We start from the raw sequence: 13,330 nt of genomic DNA, 5'->3' as shown, positions 1-13,330 counted from the left end.
TAAGCTCAAGATCAAAGAATTTGGGCCAGGTGTGGTAAGTCACACCTTTAATCCCAGTACTTTAGGAGGCCGAGGCAGGAGGAGTGCTTGAGCTGAGGAGTTCGAAACCAGCCTGGGCAACATAGTATGACCCTGTTTGTTTAAAAAAAGAAAAGAAGAGGCTGGGCACGGTGGCTCAAGCCTGTAATCCCAGCACTTTGGGAGGCCGAGATGGGCGGATCACGAGGTCAGGAGATTGAGACCATCCTGGCTAACATGGTGAAACCCCGTCTGTACTAAAAAATACAAAAAACTAGTCGGGCGTGGTGGCGGGCGCCTGTAGTCCCAGCTACTTGGGAGGCTGAGACAGGAGAATGGCGTAAACCCGGGAGGCAGAGCTTGCAGTGAGCTGAGATCCGGCCACTACACTCCAGCCTGGGTGACAGCGCGAGACTCCGTCTCAATAAAAAAAAAAAAAAAAAAGAAAAAGAAAAGAAGAAAGAAAAAAGCCGGGTGCAGTGGCTCATTTCTGTAATCCCAACACTTTGGCAGACTGAGGCAAGACATTCACTTGAGGCCAGGAGTTCAAGACCATCCTGGGCAACATGGTGAAACCCCCATCTCTACTACAAACACAAACATTAGCTGGGCGTGATGGCGCTGGCCTGTAATCCCAGCTACTTGGGAGGCTGAGACATGAGAATCACTTGTATGTGGGAGGTGGGGGTTGCAGTGAGCTGAGATTGTGCAACAGCATGGGTGACAGAGAGGTTCTGTCTCAAAAGAGAAAAAAGAGAAAAGAAGCTAAAGTTTGTGAGTAAGGATGAGATGCTCAAAATTTGATTTGGGAAAGCTGTCCCAGGCAATAGAATGGATTGGAATAAGATGAGAATTATTAACTAATAGATCAGTCTAGGAAAGAGATGATGAAGACTTTACTAGGAGAATAGGAGTGGAAAGGGACAGTTTTCAGTCATTTGCTGGTAGAATTTGAGCTATGAGGAAAAGGAAGAAGTTGTAGAAATTTCAAGATTTAAATGAGAAGTGTGGAATTTTAGGGAACATGTTGGAGTCAGAGAGACTGTTCGGATGAAGGGGCCACAACTCAAAGAGGGAAGACAGAAATTTTGGAGTTTGGATTTTTTTTTTCTTTTTTTCTTTTTTTTTGAGATGGAGTCTTGCTCTGTTGCCCAGGCTGGAGTGTGGTGGTGCGATCTCAGCTCAGTACAACCTCTGCCTCCCAGGTTCAAGTGATTCTCCAGCCTCAGCCTCCCGAGTAGCTGGGATTACAGGCACGTTTCACCATGCCTGGCTAATTTTTTTTTTTTTTTTGAGACGGAGTTTCGCTCTTGTTGCCCAGGCTGGAATGCAATGGTGCGGTCTCGGCTCATGGCAACCTCTGCCTCCCGGGTTCAAAAGATTCTCTTGCCTCAGTCTCCCTAGTAGCTGGGATTATAAGCAGATGCCACGACGCTCAGCTAATTTTAGTATTTTTAGTAGAGATGGGGTTTCACCATGTTGGTCAAGGCTAGTTTTGAACTCCTGACCTCAGGTGATCCACCGGCCTTGGCCTCTGAAAGGGCTGGGATTACAGGTGTGAGACACTGCGCCCAGCCCAGAGATTAGATTATAATGAGCACTGTGTTAGAGTCATCTAATGTGAGGTTACAGTCACAGTCTCCATGTAAGGAAATCATGTGGGCAATTGGATATAACATGTAAGGTTAAGGAACGAGCTTATGGGTAGTATTCTAGTCTGTTTGGCTGCTATAGCAAAATACCTTAGACTGGCTAATTTATAAACAACAGAATTTATCATTTACAGTTCTGGAGAATGGGAAGTCTAAGATCAGGGTGCTGGCAGATTGCGTGTCTGGTGAGGGTGCTGTGCTTTATAGGTGGCACCTTTTTGTTGTGTCCTCACATGGCAGAAGGAAGGGGCAAGAGGGTAACATTCCCTCAGCCTCTTTTATAAGGACTAATCCCATTTATGAAGGCTCCACCCTCATCACCTAATCACTTCTCAAAAGCCCCACCTATTTTTAAGAGATGGAGTCTTGCTGTGTTGCCCAGGCTGAAATGTAATGGCTATTCACAGGTGCAGTTATAGCACATTGCAGTCTCAAACTCCTGGCATCAAATGATCCTCCCACCTCAGCCTCCCAAGTAGCTGGGACTCCAGGCACTGCACCTGGCTTAGGCCCACCTCTTCTTAATTATTATTACCTTGGGAGTTAAGCTTCAAGATACGGGCTAGTCGTGGTGACGCATGCCTGTAATCCCAGCACTTTGGGAGGCCGAGGTGGTTGGATCACCTGAGGTCAGGAGTTCAGGACCACTCTGGCCAACACAGTGAAATCCTGTTTCTACTAAAAATAGTCGAGCATGATGGTACATGCCTGTGGTCCCAGCTCCTCGGGAGGCTGAGGCAGGAGAATAGCTTGAACCCGGGAGGCAGAGGTTACAGTGAGCCTAGATCACGCCACTGTACTTCAGCCTGGATGACAGAGGGAGACAGTGTCTCAAAAAAAATTTTTTTTTAGCATATGAATTTTAGGGGGACACATACATTCAGACCATAGCAGGTAGTGATAGAGAGTTGTGAGTCATTTACATAAAGGTGGGCATTGAAGCAATGGAAGTACACGGGAATTAGATGGGTTGCTCCTTTATGGAGCACCCTGATGCAGCAAGTGCTAGGAGTCAAAGTTAGCTGCTGCTTGTTGGTTTTGCCCTTGGATAACCATTCATGTTGTTCACAGTCATCTTTTTTGTGTCCCTTGTGCTATAAATTGCTGACCCCAAAAGCCAGACAAGAGACACTTGGATGAGTGCAGAGTTCCAAATGTATAGGATATGTATTCAGAGTTATTGTGGAATCGTACAGTAGTATATTGTGCCCCAATAAATTTTACATGTTTAAAGGAATTCCCGAGCCAAAATTTTAATTGTCTATTAAAATTTTATACAGCAGTGTTTGACAAAATATGGTGAGAGGGCTGCTTGCAACAGAATTATCAGATATGCTCGTAAAATGTGAAATATCTAGGCCTTCTTGTTGACCAACTGAACCTGAATCTTTGAGAGTGAGTCCTGAATATCTATATTATTACCAAACTCCTTTTTATGCCCTAAAATTTGAAAATCATTGATGTACATGATGAAATTGCCACTTATATATTAAGATTAAAAACTAGGATCCTTTTGAGATTGCCATTTAAATATCAAAGAAAAAGGAGGTATTGCTTTCCTTTTGTAACCTTAAAAAATGTTAAATTACCTTTCTTTCAGTTGAGTGTGCGAGGAAAAAATAAAAAAGAGAAACTTGAAGATTTCTTTAAAAACATGGTTAAATCAGCAGATGGAGTAATCGTTTCAGGAGTAAAGGTAAGATTTTACTTGATTAACTGTGGTATTGAGTCTTCTTTTAAAAGGGAGATAGATTGAGATTTCAAATGTGCAGAATTAGAGTAAAAGACATTTGTATGGTTAGAATCTTTAGTCCTAGGAACAGGAGGAATCTCCTTGACCTGGATTCCTCTCCTTAGAGCGTTCCCTTCTACAATGGATGAGAAGTCTTAAGCTAAGGGAATTTGCCCAACTGCAGCCCACACCCCTTCCCTTCACATCAGACCAGGTTACAGGTTTCTAGAATCCCCTATTTCCCTACCCAAATCCCAAGCCTTGCAGTTCCTATGTGGGCAGCGTCCCTGAGTTCATGCCATTCATGTGTATTCCATGAGTGGTTAAGGGGTGATCATGGGGCAGGTGGGTGGAGGGGAGGGACAGTGTGCAATTTGGAATGTCCACCCACGTGCACATGAAGTCCTCCTAGATGCAGGACAGACAGAGCTGCAGAGCGTACCAAGAGGTGCTGCCTCTGTTTTTACATTTAACGTTTAGCCTTGGAAATGTTAGGGGCAGACCTAAGTTCAGCTTAGAGTTAGAAGATCTCTGTTGAGGCTGAGCACGGTGGCCCACGCCTGTAATCCCAGCACTTTGGGAGGCCAAGGTGGGTGGATCATTTGAGATCAGGAGTTCAAGACCAGCCTGGAGGTCTCGGGAGGCTGAGGAACCTAGGAGGCGGAGGTTGCGGTGAGCTGAGATTTTGCCACTGCACTCTAGCCTGGGCGACAGAGTGAGACACCCTGTCCCAAAAAAAAAACAAAAAAAAAAGATCTCAGTTGGGGTTTTGGTGTTGCTTCAAGCTACATGTCCTTGGGAAAAGTTACTTTCTTTTATTTTTCTGGATCTCGGTTTTCCCGTTTTCTCTCTTTTTTCTTTTTTTTCCCCAAGATAGAGTCTTGCTCTGTCGCCCAGGCTGGAGTGCAGTGGCATAATCTCGGCTCACTGCAACCTCTGCCTCCCAGGTTCAAGCAATTCTCCTGCCTCAGACTCCTGAGTAGCTGGAATTACAGGCACCTGCCACCATGCTCGGCTAATTTTTGTATTTTTAGTGGAGACGGGGTTTCACCATGTTGGCCAGGCTGGTCTCAAAGTCTTGGCCTTGTGATCTGCCTTCCTTGGCCTCCCAAAGTGCTAGGATGTTACAGGTGTGAACCACTGTGCCCTGGCAGATTTTCCATTTTCAAAATGGGGTTAATAATACTACCCACCTTACTGACTTAATAAAAAGATTGAGATAATATGTGTGGAAAACACCTATTTTTTTTTTCTTCCTTTTTTTTTTTTTTTTTTTTGAGACGGAGTCTTACTCTCTCGCCCAGGCTGTAGTGCAGTGGCGTGATCTCGGCTCACTGCAAATTCCGCCTCCCAGGTTCACACCATTCCCCTGCTTCAGCCTCCCAAGTAGCTGGGACTGCAGGCGCCCGCCACCACACCCAGCTAATTTTTTTGTATTTTTAGTAGAGACAGGGTTTCACTGTGTTGGCCAGGATGGTCTCGTCTCCTCACCTCGTGATCTGCCTGCCTTGGCCTCCCAAAGTGCAGGGATTACAGGCGTGAGCCACCGCGCCCGGCCGAAAACACCTGTATTTTTCTTAATGATGTTATAAAAATGGTACAAGAATTGATTTATCTGAAGATTCTTACCATTAAAATATGAGAACAATGTTTCTATTATCAAGCAAATACTAGGAAAAAAAGAATGCTGCTTTGTCATCATTGCCTGTTTTTATAGACATAATAAAATTGGTGTGTAGAGTACTATTTGATTTATACTCTGATTTTTCAGAGACAGGTCAGTGGATACTTGACAGTGCGTGTGCTATGGCTGCTTTCCAATAAGGACTCAGCTTACTTCCATTTGATGCTGCTTATGCATTAATATCAACCATTTTTCTTAGCCATTAAATGTAAACCACTATGTTGATTATAATTTTGATAATTTTATTAATAGAGTAATAACATTTTTGAACACTTATAATGTGTTGATTGGTAGCCCACATTTTCTTGTGTAATCTTCACAACAACCCTGCCAGTTTTATCCACATTTCTACAGTTAAGAAAACTCGCCTGGCGCGGTGGTTCACACCTGTAATTCTAGCACTTTGGGAGGCCAAGACGGGCGGATCACCTGAAGTTGGGAGTTTGAGACCAGCCTGGCCAACATGGAGAAACCCTGTCTCTGCGAAAAATACAAAATTAGCCAGGCATGGTGGCTCATGCCTGTAATCCCAGCTACTCGGGAGGCTTTTGAGGTAGGAGAATCACCTGAACCCCGGAGGCAGAGGTTGCAGTTAGCCAAGATTGTGCCATTGCACTCCAGCCTGGGCGAAAGAGAAAAAGAGAGAGAACTGTTACATATGAATTATGAATTTTATTTTAATATTTATTTTTTATTTTATTTTGTGTTTTGAGACAAGGTCTTGCTCTGTTGCCTTAGGCTGCTGTGCAGCCCCAATCTCGACTCACTGCAACCTCTGCCTCCCAGGCTCAGACGATCCTCCCACTTCAGCCTCCCAAGTAGCTGGAACTATAGGTGCATGCCACTGCACCCAGCTAATTTTTGTATTTTTTGTAGAGACAGTTTCTCCATGTTGCCCAGGCTGAACTCCTGGGCTCAAGTGATCTGCCCACCTCGGCCTCCCCAAAGTGCCGGGATTACAGGTGTGAGCCACTGTATCCAACTGAATTACAGTTTTCAATGACATTTTGTCAGTACTGACTCTTGCTGCTTGTGTTCTGTTGATACTGGTCTCCAATTATATCCTGTCAGCTGATGCTTTTTCACTTAATTATTGGTAATTTTCAAGGGGGTAAAATACTATTAATTTCAGTTTTGTGCCAGGTGCAGTGGCTCACTCCTATAATCCTAACATTTTGGAAGGCTAAGGCAGGTGGATTACTTTAACTCAGGAGTTTAAGACCAGCCTGGGCAACATGACAAAACCCTGTCTCTACAAAAAATACAAAAAATTTTTTTTTTAACTTGGCGTCGTGGCATGCACCTGTAGTCCCAGCTACTTGGGATACTAAGTCAGGAGGATTTCTTGAGCCAGGGAGGTTGAGGCTGCAGTGAGCCATGTTTGCACCACTGTAGTCCAGCCTGGATTACAAAGCAAGACTCTGTCTGAAGATAATAATAATAATTTTTATTTTTAATGTATAGCTAGCTTTGTTTAAAAAAAAAAAGATTGAAGACAGTGGTTAATCGTATTATTGCTCTCAGATAGTTTGGCCAGGTTCCTCAGTGCAGTCAGAAAGGGCCTTAATGACTAAGGCTAGGCAGCCTTCAGGAATGGCCAGTAGAATACGTAAGAGGCCAAGAAAAATAGATTTTCACTTTTGTCCACCAGAATTGTTTTCTTTTTCCTTAAAAACAATTGATCACTTCTGCTGGCAATAGTATGTTTACTGAAGAGGCAGAATTGTAGAGGCAGATCACAAATAAGTACACCATGTGAGGCCAAGTGCAGTGGCTCATGCCTGTAATCCCAGCACTTTAGCACTTTGGGAGGCCGAGGCGGGCGGATCACTTGAGGTCAGAAACTTGAGACCAGCCTGGCCAACATGGCGAAATTCTGTCTCTACTGAAAAATACAAAAATTAGGCTGGGCGCGGTGGCTTACATCTGTAATTCCAGCACTTTGGGAGGCCAAGGCAGGTGGATCACAAGGTCAGGTGTTCGAGACCAGCATGACCAACATGGTGAAACCCCGTCTCTACTAAAAATACAAAAAAAAATTAGCTGGACGTGGTGGCGTGTGCCCGTAGTCTCAGCTACTCAGGAGGCTGTGGCAGGAGAATCGCTTGAACCCAGGAGGCGGAGGTTGCAATGAGCCGAGATCGCGCCACTGCGCTCCAGCCTGGTGACAGAGCGAGACTCCGCCTAAAAAAAAAAAAAAAAAATTAGCTGGGTGTAGTGGTGTGCACCTGTAGTCTCAAGCTGTTGGTACGCCAAGGCAGGAGAATTGCTTGAACCCGGCAGGCAGAGGTTGCAGTGAACCAAGATCATGCCACGGCACTCCAGCCTAGGCGACAGAGTGAGACTCCATCTCAAAAAAAAAGAAAGAATGTGAACTTGGACCTATTTGGGGAGCACATACAGCATGTGAACTTGGACCTATCTGGGGAGCCTTCAGTTACAAAATCATAGAAGATTTCTTACTTGATTGATAGAAATGCATGTCTATTAAAGTCTTGCTGGTGAAATTAGTACAGTAACATCTGACTATTAGAGGATAGCTGTGCTATTTTACTGATAATCTTTTATATTTATAAAGTTATTTATATATTAAACTAAAGCAAATAAGTGAAAAAAGTTTGTATTTTCTTTTGATCTTATAGGATGTAGATGATTTCTTTGAGCATGAACGAACATTTCTTTTGGAATATCATAACCGAGTTAAGGATGCATCTGCTAAATCTGATAGAATGACAAGATCTCACAAAAGTAAGATGTTTCTGTGGCTAAAGCTTATATCTTTTAATGGAATAATTATAAAGTTCATATTATAGTTTGAAAAAGTCTTAATATAGAGCAGTAGTTCTCAAACTGTGGTCTGTTGGAGTCCAGGCTCCCTAGCTCTTTTATAGTGAGCCTGTGAGGTCAAAACTATTTTCAGCTGTGCACAGTGGCTCACGCCTGTAATTACAACACTTTCGGAGGCTGAAGTGGGAAGATCACTTGAGCTAAGGAATTCAAGACCAGCCTGAGCAACAGAGTAAGACCCTGTTTGTATTGCACCAGCCTAATACAAAAAATAAAATTAGCCAGACGTGGTGGCCCATGGCTGTGGTCCCAGCTACTAGGAAAGCTAAGGTGGGGGAGGATGCCTTGGGCCTGGGAGGTCGAGGCTGCAGTGAGCTGTGGTCGATCGTACCACCACACTGCAGTCTGGGTGACAGAGTGAGACTGTCTAGACAACAACAAAACAATAATTATTTTTATAATGATACTGTGATAGTTTTTGCCTTTTTCACCATGTTGACGTTTACACCAATGATGGATAAAGCTGCTGCTGCTTAATTACATACAAATTGAGGCAGTGGCAACAAACTGGACTAGTAGCCTCTATATTCTTTCCTGCCATGCACTAGCTTTTTTTTTTTTTTTTTTTTGAGATGGAGTCTCTATCGCCTAGGCTGGAGTGCAGTGGCGCGATCTCGGCTCACTGCAACAACCTCTGCCTCCCAGGTTCAAGCAATTCTCCTGCCTCACTCTCCCAAGTAGCTGGGATTACAGGTGCCTGCCACCGTGCCCGGTTAATTTTTGTATTTTTGGTAGAGATGGGGTTTCACCATCTTGGCCAGGATGGTCTTGAACTCCTGACCTCATGATCTACCTGCCTTGGCCTCCCAAAGTGCTGGGATTACAGGTGTGAGCCACTACACCCAGCCACTTACAATTTTTAAAAATGTGACTTTCACTTAAGAATGCCCTTAATGAAACAGTAAAAATTGATTGTAATCTCTACCCTTGAGTATACATTTTTAAATATTCTGAGTGATGAAATAGGAGGTATGCATAAAGCACTTTGGCTACATACTCAAGTATGATGGTTCTGTAGAAAAGCATTTTAGTGATTGAGTTGTGATTGAACTAGCTAATTTTTTCATAGAATACTACTTTTACTTTAAAGAATGACTGATAGACAAACTATGTTTATGAAATATATTTGGCAAATGTTTTCTCAAAAATCAGGTAATTATTTAAATTGGAGGAACCTGGCCAAAAAAAAATCAGTTATTTCAAGAAAAACAAAGATAGTATTTGTTGCCAATGAAAAGTCAAACTTCAAGCGATAATTAGAATTTTGGAAAACTTTCCATCTCTCACCATGAGCTTACTTCCCAATGGATACTGGACTAGTAGTCTCTATATTCTTTCCTGCCATACACTTGCAATTTTTTTTTTTTGAGACGGAGTCTCTGTTGCCCAGGCTGGAATGCAATGGTGCGATCTCGGCTCACTGCAACCTCTGCCGCCCAGGTTCAAGCAATTCTCCTGCCTCGGCCTCCCAAGTAGCTGAGATTACAGGCGCCTCCCACTGTGCCCAGCTAGATGGGCCAATGAACACCTATATAGAGATTGATAATGTTACTAGTGAATGTGATTTTTTAAAAAATTGTACATTTAAGTGTGTCACCACTTAGAATATCTGCATAATTCATTGGACCGATGTTTTCTAAACGGCCAAGTACATAATGCTACAAAATCATATATGTAAAAGAACCACTCAAAGTGCAAAATAGACCAATGAGGTTTTTTTTAACAGCTGTGTTGAGTGTAATTGATATCAGTAAGCTGCAGTAGTCAAAATGTACAGTTTGGTAAGTTTTGACATATGTGAAATCCTTACCACAATCAAAATAATGAACACACACATCACCCCCAAAAGTTTCTTGTGGCCCTTTGAAATCTCTCCCTCCCGCCGTATTCCCAGATAGCCACTGGTCTGCTTTTTGTCACTAGAGATTAGTTTGTATTTTCTAGTATTTTATATAAATTGAATCATATAGTATGTGTTCTTTATTGTGTAGCTTTGAAACTCAAAAAACTATTTTGAGATTCATCCAAGTTGTTGTGTACATCGATAGTTCATTTCTTTTTGTTGCTAAGTAGTGTTCCATTGAATGGATATACAAAAATTATTTGTTTCTAGCTTTGACTATTACAGATACAATTTATATGAGCCATTTGTATATAACTCTTTATGTGGACATCCTTTCTTTCTCTTGGGTAATACCTAGAAGTAGAATGCCTGAGTCATGTGGTAAATGAATATTTAACTTTTTAAGAAACTACCACATTTTTTTCCCACAATGATTGTACCATTTTGCATTCCCACGAGCAGGGCATGAGAGTTCCAGTTGCTCCACATCTTTGCCAACAAGGATAGTCAGTCTTTTTATTTTTCCCAGTGGAATTTGAAGTCTTTTTTACTTTATTCAAGTAGGTCAGTGGTGGTAACTCAATGTGGTTTAGATTTGTATTGTCCTAATGACTGTTGAGGTTCAACATCTTTTCTTTTTCTTGTGTCCTTCCTTCAGCTTTACTCTTTCTTTTTTTTTTTTTTTGAGACGAAGTCTTGCTCTGTCACCCAGGCTACTGGAGTGCAGTGGCGCAATCTCGGCTCACTGCAAACTCCACCTCCCAGGTTCACGCCATTCTCCTGCCTCAGCCTTCCCGAGTAGCTGGGACTACAGGCGCCCACCACCACACCTGGCTAATTTTTTGTATTTTTAATAGAGACGGGGTTTCAGCGTGTTAGCCAGGATGGTCTCAATCTCCTGACCTCGTATTCTGCCCGCCTCAGCCTCCCAGAGTGCTGGGATTACAGGCATGAGCCACTGTGCCCAGCCCCAGCTTTATTGTTTTTTGTTTTTTGTATTTTGTGTTTTTTTGAGACAGGGTCTTGCTCTGTCACCCAGGATCAGTGTATTGGTGCAAACATGGCTCACTGCAGCCTCAATCGATCCTTCCACTTCAGCCTACCGAGTAACTGGGACCACAGGCATTCGCCACCATGCCTGGCTAATTTTTGTTGTTGTTGTTGAGGGGGTAGAGACAGGATCTTGCTACATTGCTCGGGTTGGTCTTAAACTCCTGGACTCAAGCAGTCCTCTCATCTTGGCCTCCCAAAGGGCTGGAATTACAGGCATGAGCCACCAGACTCCTTTTTTTTTTTCTCCCTAGACGGAGTCTCACTCTGTCATCCAGGATGGAGTGCAGTGGCACAGTCTCAGCTCACTGCCACCCCTGTCTCCTGGGTTCAAGTGATTCTCATGCCTCGGCCTCCCCAGTAGCTGGGATTACAGGTGTGCACTACCACGCCTGGCTGATTTTTGTATTTTTATTAGAGATGGGGTTTTGCCATATTGCCCAGGCTGGTCTTGAACTCCAGGTTTGAAGTGATCCGCCCAACTCAGCCTCCCAAAGTGCTGGGATTACAGGTGTGAACCACTGTGCCCAACTTTATTCTTTATCAAAGTGGTTTTTGACCCCTCTTAGAATCTTTATGTTTTCTTTGTTTTGTTTTGTTTTGTTTTGTTTTGCTTTGCTTTTTGTTTTTGTGAGACAGAGTCTCACTCTGTTGCCCAGGCTGGAGTGAGTGGCACGATCTCGGCTCACTGCATCCTGCATCTGCTGGGTTTAAGCAATTCTCCTGCCTCAGCCTCATGAGTAGCTGGGATTACAGGTACTTGCCACTAAGCCTGGCTAATTTTTGTATTTTCAGTAGTGAGGGGGTTTTACCATGTTGGGCAGGCAGGTCTCAAACTCCTGACCTCAGATGATCTGCCCACCTTGGCCTCCCAAAGTGCTGGGATTACAGGCGTGAGCCACCACCCCCAGCCCTAGCATCTTTATACTTTTTCCTTTTTTTGAGACAGAATCTCACTCTGTCACCAAGACTGGAGGCTGGAGTGCAGTGGCGTGATCTTGGCTCACTGCAACCTCCGCCTCACAGGTTCAGGCAATCCTCGTGCCTCAGCCTCCCGAGCAGCTGGGACTACAGATGCATGCCACCACACCTGGTTAATTTTTGCATTTTTAGTAGAGACAGAGTTTTGCCATGTTGGCCAGGCTGGTCTCGAACCCTTGACTTCAAGTGATCTATCCACCTCGGCCTCCCAAAGGAGGGAGTGATTACAGGTGTGAACCCACTGCCCTCAACCCTAGAATCTTTATATTTTCATATAAATTTTTAGAATCAGCTGTCTTTTTCTACACAAGTGGCTGCTGAGATTTTGATTGGGATTGTGTAGATTCTATAGATTTATTTGAAGAGAATTGGTATCTTAACAATATTGATCCTTCTGGTACATTAATATAGCATATTTCCGCTGAGTTGGGTCTTTGTTAATTTATCTCAGCAGTGTTTTGTAGTTTTCATTGTATAGCTCTTATACATCTTTAGTCAGATTGGTTCCTGATTATTTGGTTTTTGATGCTATTATAAATGTTATGTTTTATTAAGCTGAAGACAGTGACTCAAACCTGTAATTTCAGCACTTTAGGAGGCTGAGGTGTTTGGATCGCTTGAGACCAGCCTGGGCAACATGGTGAAACCCAGTCTTTGCAAAAAATAGGCGCCAGGCGTGTTGGCTCACGCCTGTAATTCCAGCACTTTGGGAGGCTGAGGCAAGCGAATCACCCTAAGTCAGGAGTTCGAGACCAGCCTAGCCCACATGCTGAAACCCCATCTCTGGCTGGGCGCAGTGGCTCACACCTGTAATTCCAGCACTTTGGGAGGCCAAGGCAGGCAGATCATGAGTTCAGGAGATCGAGACCATCCTGGCTAACATGGTGAAACCCTGTCTCTACTAAAAATACAAAAAATTAGCCGGGCGTGGTGGCAGGCGCCTGTAGTCCCAGATACTCGGGAGGCTGAGGCAGGAGAATGGTGTGAACCCGGGAGGCAGAGCTTGCAGTGAGCCAAGATTGAGCCACTGCACTCCAGCCTGGGTAACAGAGCGAGACTCCATCTCAAAAAAACAACCCCATCTCTGCTAAAAATACAAAAATTAGCTGGGCATAGTGGCGTGCCCCTGTAGTCCCAGCTACTTGAGAGGCTGAGGCATGAGAATCGCTTAAACTTGGGTGGCAGAGGTTGCAGTGAGCCAAGACCCTACCACTGCACTCCAGCCTGGACGACAGAGTCAGGCCTTATCCCTCCCCTGCCAAAAAAAAAAATAGCCAACCGTGGTGGCATGTGCCTGTGGTCCCAGCTACTCGGGAGGCTGAGGTGGGAGAATCGCTTGAGCCCAGGAGCTTGAGACTGCAGTGAGCCATGATCACACCACGGCACTCATGCCTGAGCAACAGAGTGAGACCCTGTCTCCAAATAAATAAATGTTATTTTTTGTTGGTGGTGGTGGTGGTTTTTTTTTGGTTTTTTGTTTGTTTGTTTTGAGACAGAGTCTAGCTCTATCGCCCATGCTGGAG

At 44.0% G+C, this 13,330-nt stretch overlaps 1 protein-coding gene across 2 annotated transcripts in view; it reads left to right on the top strand.

The window, feature by feature from the left end:
- SNX6 (sorting nexin 6) overlaps positions 1-13,330 on the top strand; it is a 69,353-nt gene that overhangs the window by 30,159 nt on the left and 25,864 nt on the right. For both annotated transcript variants that reach the window (XM_037983879.2, XM_037983880.2), the window contains 2 exons: positions 3,271-3,366; positions 7,729-7,834. In XM_037983879.2, the coding sequence (XP_037839807.1) occupies positions 3,271-3,366; positions 7,729-7,834 (202 nt within the window). The remainder of the gene's footprint in view (positions 1-3,270; positions 3,367-7,728; positions 7,835-13,330) is intronic.

The sequence above is a fragment of the Chlorocebus sabaeus genome, chromosome 24 (assembly GCF_047675955.1).
Source record: "Chlorocebus sabaeus isolate Y175 chromosome 24, mChlSab1.0.hap1, whole genome shotgun sequence".
In the NCBI taxonomy this organism is placed as follows: domain Eukaryota; kingdom Metazoa; phylum Chordata; class Mammalia; order Primates; family Cercopithecidae; genus Chlorocebus; species Chlorocebus sabaeus.
The sequence above is the reverse complement of the archived record's forward strand: the minus strand, read 5'-3'. Positions and strand labels throughout refer to the sequence as shown.